Source organism: Urocitellus parryii, chromosome 5 (genome assembly GCF_045843805.1).
Source record: "Urocitellus parryii isolate mUroPar1 chromosome 5, mUroPar1.hap1, whole genome shotgun sequence".
Lineage (NCBI taxonomy): Eukaryota > Metazoa > Chordata > Mammalia > Rodentia > Sciuridae > Urocitellus > Urocitellus parryii.
Genome location: NC_135535.1, coordinates 155,412,398 through 155,435,011, shown reverse-complemented (window position 1 = coordinate 155,435,011; position 22,614 = coordinate 155,412,398). Strand labels below are relative to the sequence as shown.

Genomic DNA, 22,614 nt, shown 5'->3' with positions numbered 1-22,614 from the left:
ATCTTTTGTAAACAACATATAGTTGGATCTTTTTAGTTTTTAGTCTACTCTGCTAGGCAATGTGTTTTAATTAAAGAGTTGAAATCATTTACACTCAGTGTTATTATAGAGTTAATTATTCTTTTCTGACTTTTGATTTATTTTTAATCTTTATTTCAGTTATGAGTCACCTTTACTTGCCTACTCTTCTAATAACATTCATTAATTCACTGGCTCTGAAGGTTTTTTTATTGTATTTTTTAATTGTTGATGAATCTTTATTATATTTATTTATACATGGTGCTAAGAATTGAACCCAGTGCTTCACACATGCTAGGCAAGCAATTTTCCACTGAGCTACAACTACAGCCCCTCTGAAGTTTGTTGTTAACTTCTTTTTATCTTTTCTTTTTCTTTCTTTATTTTGGGTACTGGGGACCCAGAGGTGCTTTACCATTGAGTTATATCCACAGTCCTTTTTTATTTATCTGTTTATTTTCATTTTAAGAGAGTCATACTAGGTTGCTGAGGGTCTTGCTAAGTTGTTGAGGCTAGGACAATCCTCCCGTCCTAGCCTCCTGAATCGCTCGGATTACAGGCATGTGCCACTGTGCCCAGCTGTTTTTAATTTCTTATGCATGCAATTTTTGTTTAAATGTATTCTGTAGTGCTTGCATAGCTGTCATGTCCTTTAGTTTGTTTATCTTGGGAGTTTTTTATTTATTCTTCAATTTTGAGGGATATGTTTGGTGGATAGAGTAATCTTAGTTGTCAATTATTTTCTTTTAGGACTTGGTATGCATTGTTCTAAACTGCTTAGGCTTTTAGAATCAATGTTGAGAAATCAGTTAAACTTTTGATTGGCTTGCTTCAAAATGTGATCTCCCTTTTTTTTTTCTCTTGAGGCTTTTATAATTACATTCTTGTTCTCTATATTAGAAATTTTACTTGTCTTATTTTAGTACATTGTTGTTGCCACTGCATTAGCGCATATTCACAGAAATTTCATACATCTAATATTGCACCAATGACAGTTTAGTAATAAATGATTTTTAAGTGATGTGGGCACAATTTCAGGATTTCTCTTTGGTTCTTTTTCAGAATCTCTATCCCTTTATTGAAATGCTTTTTCATTTCTTGTATTTTCTTTTTTAGTTCATTCCTTAGATATCTCCTAGAAGTTTAGAAGGTTCTATAGCTTTAAGTAGAAATTTCCATGAGGTCCCTCTTTTTATAACTTATATTATGAGTGATCTGATTATTAAAAAGTATTTGGAAGGTTACACTTATTATGTAATGTGATCAATTATGCCACCTTTCTTTTCTTTCTGCCACATAGAACAAACTTTGTATCTTGCATAGTCAGTCTGTTGGATAAAGCACTGTGTTTGAAATGGATTGAGGTTTATTTGAGAAATGTTCTGAGAATAAACTGAAATTAAGAAAAGTACAATAGTGATAGTCTAATGAGAGAGTCTCATATATTTCTTACATTTAAAAAATTAGTCAATATAATTTTCAGTACAATTTGGTAACATAAATTCTAGCTTCAGAGTAGAGGAGTCTGTGTTTTTAGTCTCATCAAAGCATGAAGGTGGTAAATTGTAAGGGTTCTTTGCTTTTTGGAGAGTGTTTCATAAAATTTGGCTAATGGTGGGGTTCATAGTATGGTAATATGTTTTGCTTCTTAGTATGTAGATAATTTTTTTTTGTGTGTGAGTATTATGTTGTGACTATGCTGTTCCTAGAGTTTAGCACATGTGGCTTTGATTAGAGGCAAGTGTTCACTGCAAAGGTTAAGATTTGGAGTTGCCTAAATCTAGCCTTTGTCCTATCATCTATAAATTTTATTTTAAAATTGTAGTGTTTGTAGTAAAATTCAGAAAACTTCTTAGATGTTGATAATTAAGTTAGCAAGAGAGTTGGCAGGGAATTTTATTTTGAAACTTAATTAAACTTTGTGCTATGAGTGGAACTTCAAAGTTTGTTTTCTGAGACCAGTTGAAAGAGAAAAGATAGTGTTTCTGAATTCTAAACAAAAACACTTTGATACAGATAATATTGATTATGAAGAAAATGTTGCTAGTATATTAATTTTTATAATAATGCCTAACATTTAAAAGAAATGACAAAATTGTCTTACATTTTATTCCACAAATCCAGGCCTGCCTTCATGAATAAACTGTACAATTGCCTAGGGCCCCATCATTAGAAGAGTCTCATGTTTGGTTTATCTGAGGACACTATCTTGAAATTCTGAATAAATTTTGAACAAGGGCCTCACATTTCCATTTTGCGCTGAGCTTCCTAAATTATGTAGCTGGTCCTGTAAATCCTTCAGCTATTTTCAGATTAATTTATACTCTATTTAGTGCCCATTACTTGATACCACCTCTAATTTAAATATGTCAAATCCAGGATAGAATTACAATTAAATTGAAGCCTGCTAACTTAAGTTGATTACTGACATCTAAGCAGTTTTGTCTAAGTACAAGTTATATGTTCACAGAGTCTCAGCTTCGTTGCCCACAAATGACCACTCAAAAGGTAAATGAATAATTTAGCAGACAGAATCCAAAAGAGCAAAGACTAAAGCCCCAGAGCAAAGGGAAAATGGAAAGCAATGAATAGACATGAGGTGCCTGCCAATACTGTCTGACTCTTCTCCAAGCCTACTATAAGCCAATCAACTGGCATATGTTATATCCTGCAGATGGAAAAGCAGCCTGTACAAATGTATACAGTGCAGATGCAGGGATCTGCTATGCATCTGCTTGAGGTTATATTTTAAGCAGCTTGCCAGTATCTGTAGAGTTTTGAAGAAAAATAGTTGCATTGTGAGAGGTAGGTTAATCTTATTTGTTTCACATGGAAACCATGCTGTCTCTAAAAAGCATAGTGACTTCTTGGATGCCTGGGATGAACCTAACCATATTTTTCTTCCCAGATTATTATCTTAGACATGTGAATGTTGCCTTAGTATTATAGTCAGGGAGGGAGGCCAAAGGAAGAGTAGAAACTCTGGATGAGGCATTGTAAATAGATACAACCGTTAGGTATGGGACCTAGAAAGAGAGAACATCAGTTAAGTCGAATGACCCCTTTACAAAAAACAGGATGAGAGATTTGAGACACATCATTTTGAAGGCAGTGATAATAGTCTCTTTTAGTTGATATTTTCTATTATTGAAGAATTTGTATGTCCAAATATTCCCAATTTAAATCTGTATCTTAAATATTTGTAATAAGTTGTAATGTATGTGGTGTTTACGTTACAGTTATTAAATAAGTAAATGAAAAGTATACATATGATTTTAATTTGGACTTCAAGGAGATAAATGAGGAAAGAGAAACAGGCTGAGTATTATTATCTACATGGTACATGACTTCTAGGTATCAGTAGGATCTTGAAACGGTAGGAGTGGCTTTAACTGGGAAAGCATGAGAGAATTTGGACCCTATGCAAACCCCCCACTCTCTGGCCTTCATTGTGAGTAGATATGGAGATGGGGTCACTTTCCCTCATGCAAGCAGGATACAATTTGCCAAGAAGATTCCTGGGAATTCCCATGTTAGGAGGGAAAATTATGTTTAGGGCTGATACAGAGGCTGTATTAATCAGTGATCACAGCTCTGAAGAAATTTTTTCCTTTCATGGGGGTAGTATCAAACTTTTGCCTTACTATAAAAGTTCCCTATATTGGGTTTGTGAATATGTTACTGTTTTTGTCAATAGTAAGAAATATTATTTTTTTGATTCATGCATTTCTGAGCACATTTTGAAGTTTCTCCCACCAGCTCATCAAATATGAAATAGCAGGTGTCTAAGACATTAATTTTCTATTACTAAAGCAAAGTACATGAAGCTGGGTAACTATTTTAAAAAAGAGACGAATTTTGCCTTATAGTGCTGGGAGTCCAAGGGTGTGGTATTGCTTTCTGCTTAGCTTCTAATGAGGGCCTCATGGAAGAAAGGCAGGGGCCAGTGTAAGAGAGACATAGTGCAAGGCGAAGCTAGCAAGGAGACCTCCCAATTCAGCTCCTCCAGAGCTAGAATGCAAGACTGTCAGGGAAGCATTAATCCTTATTAAGGACTTAATCACTTCTTGTGTGTGTGTATGTGTGGGGGGGGTGCTGGTAACTGGGAATTGAACCCAGAGGTGCTTTACCTTGAGGTACATCCCCAGCCTTTTGTTTTTTGTCTTGAGACAGGTCTTGCTAAATTGCTCAGGCTGGCCTTGAACTTGCAATTGCTTCTAGTTGCTGGGAATATAGGTGTGTGTCACTGTGCCTGCCCCTAATCACCTCTTAAAAGCTACATCACCTTTCAACACTGGTATGCTGGGGATTAAGCCCCAGCATGGGTTTTGATGGGGACAAATGACATCCAAATAATAGTAGCAGGACATAGCAGAGGAAAGATAACAATTAAGTTAATTTTAAAACCCTGTAGTCATTTTTCATCCAGAACACAAAAAGCAATTCGGTCTATTCTTATCTAAATCAGAATTGATTTTGTCCTTCTTATTCAAATTGCTCTTTTCTTTTTCTGCAAGGGAGAAGGAATTCTTACCATAATCTTGCTTGGCAGTCATAGTGGTAAGCTACTGTTTTATAATATCCTGATTGGAAAGTCTGGAATGGAGTCATAATGGAGTTTTCCATTATGGTATTATGTCTTGCTACATTGAAAGTATATTTTATGTCCTTAATAACATAGCATACTACATAAGATCAATAGCTACTTAAAAAATAGTCTCTGATTATGTAGATGATGTATTATTTTATTGTTGATTTTATTTTTAGTATTGTTCTGTATCACACTTTCGAAAGCTATAAGAATATTGTAAAAGTTTGGGAAAAAGACATGTTGGAGACCTACAGTTTATAAAATTATAAAAACCAGTGGCCTTTTAAAGTCTTCCGTAATGATGAAAACTGGATTTTTAATTGGATAAATTGTTAGGTAGCTTTATAATCATTCCCTTATCACCTAAATGTTCTGCTGAATCATTAAACACAGCAGCCCATTGGTTTCATTACTGCCAGTGTGCCTGACATAAGAGCTTTCTTATGTTTCTTCCTCATGTTCCTTCCTATCACTTCATCTCCTCTTTTAAATTGGGGTTTCTCCTGTGCCTCCTTTCCTTTATTTGTTAGTATCTTCCTCTACTTTCTTATACTTTCCCCTTCTTTATTTAGATTTGTTTTTTTGTATCTCTCTCCTTTCCTACTGATAGTCAACTTTCCATTGCTATCACAAAATGCCTGAGAAAGGCATTTTATAGGAAAAAAGATTTATTTTGACTCTTGGTTTCAGTCCATGTTTGGCTGGCTCCCTTGTTTCTGGGCCTGTGGTGAATCAGTACATCATGGTAGAGAGAAGTAGCTTACCTCATGGAAGCTGAGAAGGAGAGAATAAGAGATCGAGCAAATGAGCCATGATAAAATATACCCTTCAAAGGTATGCCTCCACCGAAGCCCCAGCACCTAAAATTTCCACCATCTCCCAATAGCATCATCAGTTGGGGACCAAGCCTTCAACACATGACTTTGAGGGACATTCCAGATCCAGATTATAGTACCCTTTCTCCTCTTCTCTCCTTCCTCTTTTCATTCTCCTTCTGTTCTTTCTCTCCCTGTTCTCCCGACATCCTTGCATTTCCCATGTCTTGTTTCTTAATAATTAGCATTAAAAATGTAGATCAGATTGATAAAGCCACAAGGGAAAAAGTAAGGATCTTTGGTAGAATCTCCAAAAGACTATAAACACCAAAGCACATGCAGAAGGTTTATTATTTTTCTGACCAACTTTTGAGTATGTCATTATATAACTAGTAAAGCAGAAAGATCTGAATAGCAGTAAATTCATAATCTGTTGATTTCTTAATTTTACTTGATTCTTGATTTCAAATTAAGGTATTCTTAATTTGGAAAGAATATGAGTCAGGTACTGACCTTTCCAGTCATATACCTACACCCTATTAGGAAGAGCACCAGCAACCGAAAGAGGACTACTTTGTAGTCAATACAATTTTATCCTAATGCCTTACCAAAACAATCTAAGTTTATGTACAATCCAAAAATGTTTATTTTTGTGGCATTATAGGCTAACACATTCCAATATAGGTTTTTATTCACAATAACTAGAACAATTTTATTCTTAGCCCCAGCTCCCTAGAAGCATTTAAGTTAATTTATATTTAACTCTATATTAAATTTTAGGAAAAGAACATATTTTTTAAACTCTTTTCATACCAAGAACGTGGTTGCAACTTCAAGTTATTTAGAATATCCACAATCTTTAAACAGCAATGCTCTATAGAATATGAGGAACATGTTAGGGACCACATTAAATACATATGAGAGATGGGTTTATTATGCCTTTATTGAGAAATTATCACCTCCTGGTAGGTTTGTTCACATTCATCATTGTTCAAGGGATTCTAAGGAGATATGATTTTGGGAGTTTTATAGTTATTTGGTGTGAATGTTCCACAATGGGGTGTGTGTGTGTGTGTGTGTGTGTGTCTGTCTGTCTGTCTGTCTCTGTCTCTGTCTCTCTCTCTCTCTCTCTCTCTCTCTCTCTCTCTCTCTCACATGCTCTACTATGCACAACTCACCCATGAATCCAGTCTTGTACTTAACCTGCTATTTCTCCCAAAGGACATAATTATAGACAGAAGTAGAAGGTAAAGTCAAACAGAAATAAAGCACAAATGGGATTACTTATTTTTTCCATTTGCCCCCTGTGTGCCTTTTCTTTCCTTTGCTGATGAGGTGTTTTCTGGGAGAACTCCACAGGCATAACAACCAGCATAAATCCTGGAAATGGCAGGAACTATTCAAACATTTGTTTAAATTTTGCAGAATTGTATTCAATTAGGCTTATACTCAGTAAAACTCATGGACAGAGAAGGCAGGGCACACATGACATTACTAATACAATAAAAATTTATCACTGTTAAAAATATTGGAGCATATGCTGTATTTTCAGTGAAAATATTATGGCAAATACATAGCATTTATAGTTTGACTTTATTGAAAAGTAGAATAAGTTAATCACCATTACTTATATATTGTTAGGATTTTGTTTACATATGTTTTAAAAATAGACCACATATAGAGCTAAAACAAACATGAAAGTCACATATTTATAAATAGATAATTAATCACAAGGCTTGACTTGCTCCTTCATTAAAATATACTATTTCATTGTGCAATATTAGGATAATAACATGGTAAAATCCATTCAACATCATATTCAATATTACAACAACAAAATCAACAGTTTCTACAAAGTGCTTATATAATAATCGTTTTATATAGAAGTTTTGAAAATAGGAGAATCCTTGAGAGCCCATTTGATTATTGATATATCAGACAAAACAGAAAGAATTTATGATATGGTGCTGTACATTGACTGGGTTACTGAACTCCAACGGAGAGATGCTATGAAGAGGATTACCTTAGGAAAAATGAATTATATTACTGAAATTTTTATCACTGTTCTGGTGTAACCATCTTAACCATCATCACTTATTAAAAGATCTACACACATTAAAGGGAATCTATATTTACCTAGTTTACTTTATAATTATATTAAGTATCTTTCTAAAATATTTTCCTTTTTTCTGTCATACTAATTAATACACAACCAAATGCAAGTCATGTACACTTTGAATTACTATAGTTAAATATGTAGTTAAATGTGTGTATATAAATTGTACTAATTTACCAAAGTACTATAAAAATTTTTTGTTGACAGTCTTGCTAATTTATACTTTATTGCTTGCTTTTTATTTTCTTTAGCATTTTTTTTACATTTAAAGCTTCCATTCTTTAAATTGAGTGCAAATGCATTAAAGCAAGGAATATACTAGACAAAGAAGGGCCTATGAGTTTACACAAGGAGAAATTTTGTTCCATTTTTATCACTCACTCTGAAGATTGATAATGCAGTTGCTTGTGAAACATTATTTATGCTCTATGTTTATTATTTCTGCTGCTTCCAACTTGAAGCATAGCATGTGTTTTTGTGAAGAATGTTGGTACTTGATTATAATCATAGCAGCATCTATTTTGATAGGCAATTTCACTTTGGAGAATAGGTGTAAGATTTTTAATGCTTTGAATGTAAATAGGATCAATCCTATCACAGGATATAGAGTGTGTAAATGATGAATAGGGTTTATTACATTATGTTTATTAAAATTCAGAAAACTTTTCCAGCTATATGATTTTATGTTTTAGATTCTTCGTTTTTTTGTAATTCCTACATGTCCTGGTAAGATATGGACGAAACCTTGTTCAGAACCTGAAAAATATTGAATAATTAATAAATATTTGTGGAATGAATGAGTACCTGATACACATTTGTGTGGTATATTAAAGTTTCATTTGGGGATGAATAGCTTCCTTCATGGTAGTCTGTGGCTGTATTTATCAGGTACATATGGTAGTTCCTTTAAAGGCAATAGTAAAACTAGAAAAGAAACTACTGAGGTGTAGCCTATACCACCCAATATTATAAAGCTGCATTAATTAAAGTCCTATGTGTTAGACATCCATTTCTTTCCCCATTCTACATGGGATGAAATAAAGGCTTAGGAAATTTGAACCATTCCCAATGTGAGCCGAGGGCCAAGATTCACTTCATTTTTTTTTTTTCTGACTCAAAAACTCCAATGAAAGATAACCCTGGTACTTTAAGATCATATGTCTTTGTTTTCTCATCATTTTTCTAAGACTTCATTTTTTTAGAAAATTTTAGATTCATAGTAAAATTGAGAGGAAGTTATAGAGATATCCCATATATCCCATATATCCCCTGCTGCTGCATATAAATGGCCTCCCATTATCAACATATTCTACCAGAATGGTAAAGTTATTACAATTGATGAACCTACATTTACAGATCATTACAGTGAAACTTCATAGGTTACATTAAGCATTAAGGTTCATTCTTGGTATTATATATTATACATATATGGTTTTGAAAAAATGTATAATGGTGTGCATCCATCATTATATTATCATTTAGAATATTTTTACTGTCCTAGAGTCCTTGGTTCTGCACCTGTTCATTCCTTTTCCTCTCACTACCTTCTGACAACCACTGACCTTTATACTGTCTCTATAATTTTTTTCTTCTTTTATAGAATGTCATATAGTTGTAATAATAGAGGATATAGAAAATTCTAATTACCTTCATTAACTTAGTAACTACTATGTATTTAATTTTACTCCATGTCTTTTTGTATCTTGGTAGCTCATTTCTTCTTATTGCCAAATAATATTCCATTGTCTTGATGTACCACAGTTTATCCTTTCATCTATTGAAGGAAATCTTCGTTGCGTCTAACTTTTGGCAGTTATGTATGAAGCTGCTATCAACGTCTGTGTGCAGGTTTTTTTGTGGACATAAATTTTGAACTCCTTTGGACAAATACAAAGAATATGATTCCTGAGTATCAGAGCATGTTTAATTTTTAAATTAAAAAAATTAGTAAATAAGGAATGTATATATTCAAGGTATACAATATGTAATTTGACATATATATTGTAATGGTTCTCACAATAAAATTAACATATTCATCACCATCCATGCTATACAATAGATTATCATCAGTTTCATTCTTTTGCATGAAGCTATCTAATTTCCCCAACTCTGTTTATTGAAGAGACTGTCCTTCCTTTCTCCACTGCATATTCTTGGTTCTCTTGTCAAATATTAGTTGATTGTGAGTGTGCAGGTTTATTTCTGATCTCTCAATTCTGTTTCATTGGTGTATATCTATTTTAATGCCAGGATCATACTATTTGGATAACTATGGCTTTGTAATATACTTTGAAATCAGGATTTACAATGCTTTTAATTTTGTTCTTTTTGTTCAATATTGATTTAACAATCTTAGTCTTTTTTGGTTCCATATGAATATTAGGATTGTTTTTTGTTTTTCCTATTTCTTTGAAGAATGCCATTGGAATTTAGGCAGAGATGTCATTAGCTGTGTAAATCACTTTGGGTAGCATGGATATTTTATCAATGCTAATTGTTTCAATCTATGCACATGGACTATCTTTCCATTTATTTGTGTCTTCTTCCAATTCTTTCATCAGTGTTGTACAATTTTTAGAATAGATATCTTTCAACTCCTTGGTTTAATTTTTTACTAAATATTTTATTGTTTTTATACTATTATAAATTAAATTTTTATTTATTTCCTTTCCCAGTAGTTTGTTGTTCATGTATAGCAATGCAATTAATATTTAAAGATTGATTTTGTGCTCTGAAACTTCAATGGGTATATTTATTAATTGTAACAGGGTTTTTGGTGAAATATTCAAGGTTTTCAATATGTATGATTATGCCATCTGCAAACAGAGACAATTACTTTTTTTTTTCACCTTGGATGCCTTTTACTTCTTTTTCTTGTTTAATTGCTGTAGTAGAAATTCTAGCACCATGGTGACTAGAACTGGTGAGAATATGAGAGTATGTTTTATTTTATAAGAAATTACCAACGTGTCTTCCAAAATTGTTTTAATATATTGTGTTCCCATCAGCAATGAATGAGAATTTTTCTTACTGCAAATTTTCCCTACCATATGGAGTTACTTGCCCCTTCGAATAAGTATATAGTGGCATAATATTGCAACTTCAATTTGCATCATCTTTTCATGTCATCTATCTGTCTATCATCTATCATTGATCTTATTTGGTGAGATATCTATTAAGGTTTCTGGTCCACTTCTAAAAAATAGGGCTATTTGTTTATAGTTGAGTTTTAAGAATTCTCTATATATTTTAGAGTCCTTTGTCAGATATATCTTTTGCAGATATTTTCCCCCAGGCTTTATCTCATTTTTTCATTCTCCTAATATTTTTAATTTTTTAAAGTAGAAAATAACCAAATGTTTTGTAATAGTGAAATCAACATAGTAAAATTAAAATCCTTTTAACTAATTAATATAAAAGACTTAATATCACACATTCATTCCAGTAAATAGTAAAGCATTTTCCTATTATGATTTCAAAATAATTAGTTGATTACCAGGTAGAACCCAAAAAAACTAAATGTTGATCCATAACTATTATTTTATTTTTGAAAATTTAAGAATTTTAAATTTTAATTAGTTTGTGCTTTCATAAGTAATATGAAATTGTCATTACTTAAAAATTAAAACTTTGACCACTGCTCCAATCTGATTTCTTTTCTTATTCTCTTCCCCCAAATACAATTGCTATGGTATTGGTTTATATTCTTTAAATCTTTTCTTAAGCACTCACACACATTTATGTGACCAAAGAAAAACCTTAAATATTGTTGTATACTTGTTTTTATTAAACATATATGATATCACTGTATATTTATCATCTTGCCACCTTGTTTTTTATTCTATAGTATATTCTGGCAATGTTTTTAAGTAATTATATATAGAGACTTCTCATTTTGTTCACTCCCAAATACATACAGAGCCATGATCTCAATCTTTTCAAAGGTTAGCAGTTATTTATGTTTCTAAAATCTTTTCCTTTCACCATAACTAGTATTGGTTAAAATTACCTTACTTGTAACTTTTTTTATGAAAGATAGTCTCCAGGCTATAATAAAAGAAATATGATCAACTATACCTAAACTACACTTTCTTTATTAAAACATTTAATATATTTTAAGTCATTCCTTATATTACTATTATCACACTTCCAATCTGTGGGTGGTATACATCTTTTATATTTTAAACTATCTTTGAGTGTGCTGTTGGTTTTATATTTAATTTTAATAATTCTTTAATAGTGTCTGATTTTTCTATACTCCTGTCCAATGAATAAATATTCTGATTTCATACCTTTCTCTACATTTGAAGCAGGTTTCTTCAGTTTGGGGTAGAATTTCATTCCTTTTTGGTTTGTTTTCAGGTGTTAGTCTCTCTGCTTCTAGCTCTAAGTCACACACCCTGATGTCTGTTCAGGTAGACTTTATAAAACAATATCTAGATAAGGTTATCTCCAGGACTGAGGATATGGCTCAGTTGGTAGAGTGCTTGCCTTGCATGTACAAGGCCCTGGGTTCAATCCCTAGCACCATAAAAAAAAAATTTATCTCCAAACTCTTCTTAAAAACTTTAGTATATTTTTAGTGTAGAACATGATGCATTGAAATATTCACACAAAACAAATTAGCATATACATTAACTCACCTTTTTTTGTAGTGTGAACACTTCAAATTTACACTCTTAGCAATTTTAAGGTGTGCAGTACATTGTTTTTAGCTATATTCATCATGTTGTACAATAGAGTTCTTTGACTGTCCTTCCCGTTGAACTGAAATTTTGATTTCTTTGACCAGTATCTCCTCAGTCATCTAACCCCAGGTAACTGCTACTCTGCTCTCTGTTTCTATGAGTTAAACTTTTTAGATTCTACATATAAGTGAGATCACATGATGTTTATCTTTCTGTACTTGGCTTCTTTCATTTAATAATATCTTTCAGGTTCATACATGTTGTTACAATGACATACATGATTTCTTTCTGTTTTTTTTAAAGAATTAATATCTTTTCATTATATCACATTTTCTTTTTCCATTCATCTGGATAAAGAAACTTAAGACATTAAGTTGACTTGATATCTTGGCTATTGTGAATATTGCTTCAATAATCATGGGACTACAATGAGATAATTCATTGACATACTGATTTCCTTTTCTTTGTACGTATACCCAGTATTTAGATTGCTGGATCATATGGTAGTTCTATTTTTTAAGTTTTTAACATATGTTTTCCATATTCTATTTTCGATAATAGCTGTTCCACTCTGAGGATAACTTAATTCATAGCTAATGGGACAGGAATAAAGCCCAGGTTATCTGCTCCCAGGACTTAGGCTCTTAATTCTTAAGCTATACTGCCTTGTAAAATATAGCAATCCAATAAAATAATATGGAGTTCGAACTATTTTTTGAAGAAATAATGTTCTGTCAGCAAGTATTAGGGAGTGTGTATATATTGGACAGAACCTTGGAAAGGAAAAACTATTTTGTATGTTCAACAAAGTGGGATCCCCAAAATACAGCATTGTTTATCTTTCATTAATTTAATGCTGTGAAAACATAATAAAAGGCTGTTTAAAAATATAGCTGTTCTAGATCAGAAGAGATTATTTATTTCATTTGGTTTCTAACAATCCCAAAGATATTTCACAGAACATTCAAGTTACTTAAAAAAATTATTTTTTCCTGATCTAACGACAGGTTAGTTAAAACTTATCTAGGATATGAAGAGTAAGACAACAGTTTTAGGCAGAATTGAGAGGTCTACATATATGTGTCAGATATCAGAGTAATGGCTTGGATTCAAATGGGCTTGAAGAATATGAACTCTTAAATTAAAGTTAAGCAGGCAAAAATCCAAAGGCTGGGATAGTTTGAAGAATGACATTGTTGAACAGGAACTAAAGTGAACTTAATCCTGTGATACAAGCTGTTTTCTAAGTAGAAATCACAGTCAGAACATCTAAAATTACTAGTTTTTTTTTTCTTGCAGTAGTTATAGAGGAACAGATTTGAACTTTGATCAACATGTCCTATCATCACAAATCCATAGACATATTAACAGTTACTATCACTTTCTGTGTTTGAACAAAAGTGGCAAATTAAATATGAAGGTAGATTCAGAATAATGAAATTTTGGTTGGGATTATGGTTTCAACAAAAATATTCACTGGAAAGAGAAAGAAGTTAAATTTGACTCTTTTAAAAATCAATTTTCTTTCATGTTATTTTTCATTTGTTTGTTGATATAAAGGAGGAAAAACAAGAGACTCAATTGAGCAGTAAAAAAAAAAAAATAGGAAGGAAGTAGGGCCAAGAAAGGAAGAATTTGCCTGAATCCTTTAAAAATATTTAGCCAAGCTGGGTGTGATGCTGCATGCCTCTAATCCCAGTGACTCCAGAGGCTGAGGCAGGAGGATTACAAATTCAAGACCAGCCTCAGCAACTTAGCAAGGTCCTCATCAACTTAGTGAGGCCCTGTCTCAAAAAATAAAAAGAACTAGGGATGTAGTTCAGTGGTCAAGTGCCTCTGGGTTCAATCCCAAGCATAAATAAATAAAATGTAGCCAATATTATTATCAGGTCTATAATCTAGTTTATATTTTATGTCTTATAATATATAACATTACACAGTACTAACACTTCTTTTTTTCTCAAAATGTTTTAAAATTATTTTTCTGTCTAAAATGATTTTTCTCTTCATAGCTTGGTTCTATAGTTGTAGCCTTTCAAATTATATCCTAGTTTGACTCTACATATTTATCACAATGAAATGTATAGCAATAAATATGATTGGGTATGTGTATACATACAAACATATATATTCGCATACACATGTAATTCTCTAATATATATCTACAGTGTATATGATCTTATAAGATTATATACTTTGAAAATATCATAATGACTTCATTGTGTGTGTCTACAGATGCATACTGAGTCTTACATTATGAAGATTATTATATAATTTCATTTTATATTGAGTTCTTCAGTTCTCTGAAGAACTCAATATAAAATGAAATTATATATGAAGAACTGAAGAAAGAGTATTTTATACTCTTTCTTTAGTTACCACTTAGACCTCACCTTGGGAAAGATTTTTCTCTTGATGTAGTTTGATAAAGGACCCTATAGCAGCTTACCCTTGAACTTTTCTTCATAGGCTATAGATTATCATGACTTCTGTTATCTAAAGACATATATTTATATAACATTAAAAATACCATGTCAAGTTCCAATAGCTGAAAATAGCTGGAAGTTATAATAGATCAACTGAAAGATGGAGTTTTACATTTTAAATGAATAATTAAAATTCAGAATTTTCTTTGATATGTTAGTGGTAAAGTTAATTAGAGTTTATGACTTACAGTGAAACATAATGAAAATAATATTGATTTAGGTATTATAAGAACAGAATACTTGTCTGAACTTCACACAGTTTATTTGCTCTGTGACCTCAGCTTCACTCATCGTCACCTGAAATGTGTAACTAATAATGCCTTTGCTGCCCACCTCCTCAGAGTGTGATCAAGATGAGATGATATATATGAAAATACTGTTAGTGCCGTCTAAAATGTTATGGCTATAATAACAGTCAATATGTGTCATTGTATGAAGCATTATTGTCATTCATCTGACAGTTTATGATGCAAACAATGTTAATATTACAGTTTTACACACATGGAAGTTGAGGCTCAGAGAGCACAAGACACGTTGGTGAGTGAGAAAGGCATGATTTGAATCCAGGCCTGTTTGACATTAGAACTAATGCTCACAATCACATCATATCACATCACATTCATCTGAAGAATAATTGATGCAAAGTCTTACATGTAAACAAGCAAAAATGGAGTTTTTTCATTATTATTACATCTGAATTCTAAATGTGAAAGCAAAGTAATATTTGTTTTTCATGAAAATCTAATGCCATTGAGTTCCAACCTTCCAATTGTGTTCTTCTCTTAGAATTTAATTGTCCTGAACCCACTCACAGTGACGGAAGAGGAAATAAGACCATCACTAGAAAAACGCCTTGAAGCCATCATCAGTGGGGCTGCTCTGTTGGCAGACTCTTCATGTACAAGGGATTTCCACCGGGAGCGGATTATTGCAGAATGCAACGCCATTCGCCAGGCTCTTCAGGACCTGCTTTCAGAGTACATGAACAATGTAGGTGATGAGTTTGTCTACATACCTGTCCCCATTTCCCTATTTGAGTATATGCTGAGAGATGCTTTCAGAAGATGATTAATTATGAATTAGTACGTGATTTTCATGGGTTGGCTTTCTAAGCAGATTTTGCTTGTTTGGTCACAAGGAACTGTAACCCTGGGAGTTTTCTAGGGATGAAATCAGAATCAGAATGACATTTACATGTGATTTTTTTATTTGTGGAAGTATCTAAATTTTAGTTAAATAAGAGTAAGGATAAGAGAAAAGAAACTTAAGTCTGTACATTAATTTAAGGGATAAAAAGAAAATAAAGAAGGTGGCAGATTGCTCAGTATTAAGTTGGTGGATAACAAAATGGCGTTAGAGTTCAGAATTTAGATAGTATTGGATAACAGTCAATATTGCAGTGAGCATTGACCATGAACCATATTTGAAGGTGTAATTAGCCCATGGAGTTTGGAGAGTTCTTTTTAGTTTTATATGCTCAAAAATATTGATGCCTAAATTTAGGAAAATATTTGCTTCAAGATCTTTTTAGTTTCCTTTTATATGTAGGTATCTCTCTCCACCTATGGAATGTCTATAAATGTTGTTTCCATTAATTATCAGTGCTATTTGCAAAATGAACACAAAAATATTGAATATAGTGTTTGCTGAACAGTTAGTTATCTTCCCTTAACCAAGGTTTCTCTTTCTGTGGTTTCACTTACTCATGGTCAATTGTAGTCTGAAAACATTAAATGGAAATTTCCAAAAATGATAAGTTTTAAATAACTTCAATTATAGTATATTTTACAGTGATTTCATCATTAATTATTAGTTAATCTCATACTATGCCTAGTTCATGAATTATACTTTATCACAGGTATATATGTAGAGGAAATACAGTAAATATAGTTTCAGTATTGTATTTGCAGATATTCACTGTGGATCTTGGAATGTATTCCCAGCAAATAAGAGGGTACTACTATATATTAATCATAAAACTTTTTAAAAACAGAACCATAGAGTTATATTAGGAATAACTTGTATGCCTTATTTTAAGTGACATAATTCAAGGTTCATGAATATGTGATTTGAGAATTATTAGTCACAAAGGATATGACTTTTTGGTTATGAAATTAAAGATTTGTAATTGTTCAGTATAAGTATTTTTATATGAATAATTGAAATGTGCTAAAATTAGTTAATAAGTTTTGAGGACACTTCAACACATTTGATGCATCTTCATGTTCTTAATATTTGATAACTACTTTGGCTTCTGACCAAAATTTTCTTGACTGTCAAGAAATCAGAGTTGTAAAGCAGATTTTGTTAATAAAAAGCACATATTAGTAATGTCATGTCCTGCTAGAATGTCTGAAGTTAAACTATTCCAATTTTTAACATATAAAATATTCTTATTTAAATGTTTTTCAAGTCAAGTCATCAGTCACAAGAAATTCAGGAGGTAATATTGTATTGGAAAGCCTGGTCTGTAAGGTATTAAAATTATTATTCTCACCTTTATAGAGAAATACATATATATATATATATATATATATATGTATTTATATATAAATTTATAAATTATAGATAAATCCACTTTATCTAAAATATAGTTATTTTGTTCTTTACAGATACAAACACAGACACATGTGTGCACACTTACCCACATTAGTAGAAATTGTTGCATAAGTATCAGATGAAAATGAGAACATTCATATTAAAAAGAGAAAGAAAAAAGAAAATAAACTTTCTTTTACTTCCACAGTGTCTCTTGACCTGGAAAATATTGTTTTTATTTGCCATTTAACATTATGTTTCCTAGAGTATATGGGTAGTTATGAGGTGAAGACAGACTATCACAGGTCTTTTTGGTCCTGCCCCATGGCCCTGATATACTCTGAGGTTAGCCAAGGCCTCCCCCAGGAGAGGAGGATGGCAGTAATTCCTGGGCAGATAAGGTGTTTGAGAATCTAAGGAAGTCACTGGAGGCAGGACTGCATGTGAGCCTATACAGGTGCTTCCTATCCCACTGGAATATACAAATTCAAAGGTAAAATTAAGAATCTCAAGACTGAGAACAGAGCATTGAAATCCATGCCTGGGACATCCTTCTATACATGGGGCTTTGTGCACAGTCGCAACCTTTTAAAGTTGGCCTTGTACCTAATAAACATTTGCCATGTAGATTTATGGCTTTCTCTAACTTCCAGTTAAAAACTATGCATAGCAAGGGTGAAGTGATGGAAGCATTCAGCCCTGGGTGTAATCATTGAGAAAGTGCATTGTCATGTATAGAAATTTATGAATAATAATAAAAACCAACTAAGTCAACTCTGCTTTTTTAATTGTTCCCGAGCACTAGCCATTCTAAATATCAGTCATAATGTTTTTTAATAAAATTCTTTTATTTTTCTAAGTTATAAACAATTGTGTCTATTGTTGAGTTTTAACAATATATATAATTCAAATTAGAACATCTTTAAATATTATCTTTCATAATCATTGTATTTTTTTTTTAGTTGTAGGTGGACATAATACCTTTATTTTGTTTATTTATATGTAGTCCCGGGGCCTCACATGTGCTAGGCTAGCGCTCTACTGCTGAGCCACGACACCAGCTCATCATTGTGTTCTTTATAAATAGAGTAGATTTAAACTGATTACACAGTGATTGTAAGACAAATAGCTAGAAATTGAGTCACTTCAATTCCTATGATTTTATGTGTTCATTTGGAGTTCTGAATTTAAAAATTTTAAAAAATTATGGTGAAAAAGTGTGAACTGTAATTATGATAATTATGGAGAGAAGGTGAGGCTAGTCAATGCAAATTTATTTCATACATGAAGTATTTGAATCTGAACAACTTCTAAATTTATTATTCTTTTGAAAATTATTAATTGCTTTAAATAACATATCAAGAAAGTGATGATTATTACTGAAAAATAATTTTGTCATAGAGAGAGAAAGAGGTTTTTAAAATGTTTAGGTATCAAGTATACTAAGTAAGCCACTGATTTTTCTATTCATTGCTATTCTTTTTTCATAGCAAGGATTAAACCTTGTCAAGTACACAAAACTTATTATGTTGCTAATATCTTATGTTAGATATTTTGATTTCTAAACCAGGTAATTTCTACATTTGAGGTGGAAAAGAGATTTTTTTCATTTATAATGTTAAAAATATTTGAGAAAGAATATAAATACTATTTTCTTTTTATAGCTTGTTTAGATGATTAACTCAATTTTTACTTTTTAGAATAGTCTTGGTTATAGGAATCCAATTAATTAAATTATAGTACTATTAATCTTTGATGAAGGATTTCTTCTTCCTCCATCCCCAACTTTCCCTTTTCTTCCCTTCTAAAAAAAAGTACAGACTCACTGAAATACCTCTCCCTTGTGGTCCTTGCCCCTTCTTATCTATCCCATTTGGAATTTCTGTGTATTTGTCTGCCTTCCCCACTAGATAGGAGGTCTAGAAGAGTGGAAATGTATCTCAGGCCATTAGTACAAAGTCTTTCAGATACTCATTAATTTTAATTTGGATCCAGGAAAATTAAATTTAATGATTCCTTCTTCTTAGTTTTTAAAATTAAAATGACAATGTGCCCAAAGCAATTAATTAATATTTATTTTTCATATCTATATGATAATTATGGAAAGAAGGTGAGGTTGGTTAATGGTGAGAACAGGAACGTAGGAAAGGAAGAACACAGAAGCAAGGGAGCTTGTTCTTTGGGGGATCTTAGGTACAGTGTATGTCTTCTGTTCTCTTGGGCATAATGGTAATGCTTTCTGTAGAAGGCATAGTGTGTCAGAAAATGAAAACCCTATTTTGTGTGGTAATGTCAGGTGATCTGTACTGATATTGATGATAGAGGTCAGAGCAGTAGAGTAGTAGCTGAATTTATGTAATGGTGATTTATATAGGTGGAAACCCTTTTATGTACAGTAATGTTTTGTTGATAAGTATAAGGTATTACTAGTAAAAATATGAATGTATAGTATTGGAAAATAGCTATTCCCCAAACAGCGTAATAATTGTTTTTCAAATAAAAGGGCAAATGTGACTGAGGCAAAAAAAAAAAAAAAAGCAACAGGAACAAATCTGGAAAACTGTAGGGTATTATCAGAACTTATTCCAAGTTTTGTTTTTGGTCCAGGTTTACATCAAATATTATGCTTCTTTTAATCTGTCATCAGTTTTTATCAAAGGGAATATACTTTCTTGGAACTAGTTGAACTCAAACCTTGTTCAGAATTAGCTCAAATACTTTAGGAGAACCCAAGTACTTAAAGTGAGTCACATCCTAGTTAAAGGAATATTGTATCTTCTTTGGTGGACCAAATTTGCCTTTCAGGTCAGTAGCTTTTGTAATTGTGCTATATTGATAGAGTAAATGCTTAAAGATGTTTTGGATAAAATAAAGACAACTATAGAAACTTAAAGTATGATTAATATTCATAGAAGGGGCTGTGGCTGTGACTCAGTGGTTAGGGCGCTCACCTCACACATGCAAGGTCCTGGGTTCCATCATCAGCACCACATAAAAATAAATGAATGAATGAATAAATGAATGAATGAATGAATAAATGAATGAATGAATGAATAAATAAATAATTAATTAAATGTATTGTGTTCAACTACAACTACAAAAAATATTAAAAATACTATTTAAAAAATATATTATAGAAATCTGTGGATCTCTTAGATGAATGTGACTTCAAGGCTTGATTTCATATTTTATGTGTGTTGAGTTTAGAACAGGTTGGCAGTGGGATGTGAATGCAGTTTATATTTGTTTTGGGCTCAAAACATCATCACCACATGATTCATTTGAGTCTAAATAAATTTACTTCCTTAAACAGAACAGCAAGGCTCTATAATTTTTTTTAACTTAATCGCTATGTTAAATAAGTTTAATGGTTTTTCACATTTGGAATAAATTAATAATCGATAAATGCATAGTTATAGTAAGAGATAGATAAACATAAAATTTATTTTGCAATTGTAACAGATTACCATAAAATTAGTGTTTTAACTCATACAAATGATCTTATAGTTCTACAGGTCAGACGTCTGGGTTAAAAAAAGTGTTTGAAATCTGTATTGTTTACTAGAGTCTCTATGGAAGAATCCATTTTCTAGCCTTTTCCAGCTTCTAAAACTCATATCTCCTATGCTCATGGCCCTCTTCCTTCCATCTTCAAAGCCAGTAATGTGGCATTTTTCTGTCACTTCTTCTTTCCAGGACATCTCTTTCTCTGACCACACACCAGGGAAAGGTTCTCTGCTTTTGAGGACTCATATTATTAGATGGATGGGGTCCACTTACATTGTTCAGGATAATTATCCCATCTTGAGGCCTTCCACCTTCACTATATCTGTAAAGTCTCTTTTGTGAAGAATGTAATATTCAGAGGTTCTGGGAATTAGGAAGTGGATATTTGGGGCTTACTAAATATCAGTTTTCCCTAGTTTCTTCTATGGAAATGTTTTCAATCTTATATTTTGAATCCACTGTAGTCAGTATACTTCATCCTCTTTAAGCTCTTTGCAGACAAATCATAAGTCTGTTTTGTTTGTCTTATTATAAGCCTGAAGCACAATGCCTGGCATTTTAAAAAAGCTGAATTGTATTTTTTAAAGAATGAATTAAATTATTGCATATTGTATATGCCATGCAATGGAGAAACAGCCTCTTTGACATTAATTGAAATGAGTTTTAAGCGTCTACTAAATTTATGGTAGACTTCCTGTTTTAAAAGGTCTATTTTGCAAAGTATCTCTCTTCTAAAAACCTGTGTGAATATTCAGAAACTTTTTTTTTCATCACAGTCCCTGTATTTGGATCAACATCTGGCTCTATTCCAAAATAAGATTTTTTTATTCCTTAAAAAATATACTCCAGAGAAACGTTAGAATCATAGAAAATATAGCTTTTGTCTTTTAAAATATAGGGATATATATTTCTAAAATATTTCTACTGATTTTGTTATATCTCCATGATTGGCTAGGTTTTAGGTCATCTTTTTTGATACATAACATAATAAAATAGTTTTTCAGTAGATGGAGCAGAGCAATGGGACCCTCCAAAGAAAAAGAAGTCTTAGGGAAATCAATTATTTTTACATGGTGTTTTCTCTATAATTGGTGAAAATAGAACTGGATGTGGGTAGCTATCATATATGAGTTTTAAGATATTGGCAGACATAGGTATTTTGGTGAGAGTGGGTTGAAATCATATTGGTGTTAAGTGTTGAATGTGTTGCTGGACAGGATCTTCTGGTGATATAATTGGTGAAGTTAACACCAGATGACAACGTTAGAGACATGCTGCTGGAGTAAAGAAGTAAGGCCTGAGCATCACTCAGGGACTGATTTACATTACTTTACCTCTCATCTCCTCACTATTTTCTTCTTTTATTGTCTTCTGTGAAAATGAGTTGTTAGTTTTCTTTACATATTTGTCTTAGCAAATAATCAATGGACTGACTTTTGCTATTCTACTTCATTTGTGTGTCTTGAGTTTTATGCATTTCCTATCTCGGAATTCTGAATTTTCAATAAAGCCTATAAAGAGTTGTTATGGAATTTTTCTTCCAAACAGAACTGCTACCCTGCTTCTGAAAATCCTTTATCCATAGTTAATTTCTCCTGATTATAAGGTAAAGCAGTTGGGAGTATTCATATGCAATGACTCTTTGGATACTAGAGACAGATTAGAATTAAAAATATAAAAATGTAAAGATCATTCAAAACTTATTTCCTTTTCTTTCCTTCTGTCTTTTTACACAAATGGTGCACAACTTTTCATTTCTCTGGTTGTACATGATGGAGAGTCACACCATTTGTGCAGTCATACTCACACATAGGGGTAATATATCCATCTCATTCCACCATCTCTTCCCCACACA

General features: G+C 32.1%; 1 protein-coding gene across 1 annotated transcript in view; it reads left to right on the top strand.

Moving 5' to 3' along the window:
• The window catches only part of Ctnna3 (catenin alpha 3), a 1,674,700-nt gene that overhangs the window by 448,583 nt on the left and 1,203,503 nt on the right, over positions 1–22,614 (top strand). Inside the window, exon 7 of the mRNA XM_026394645.2 lies at positions 15,501–15,704. Within this exon, the coding sequence (XP_026250430.2) occupies positions 15,501–15,704 (204 nt within the window). The remainder of the gene's footprint in view (positions 1–15,500; positions 15,705–22,614) is intronic.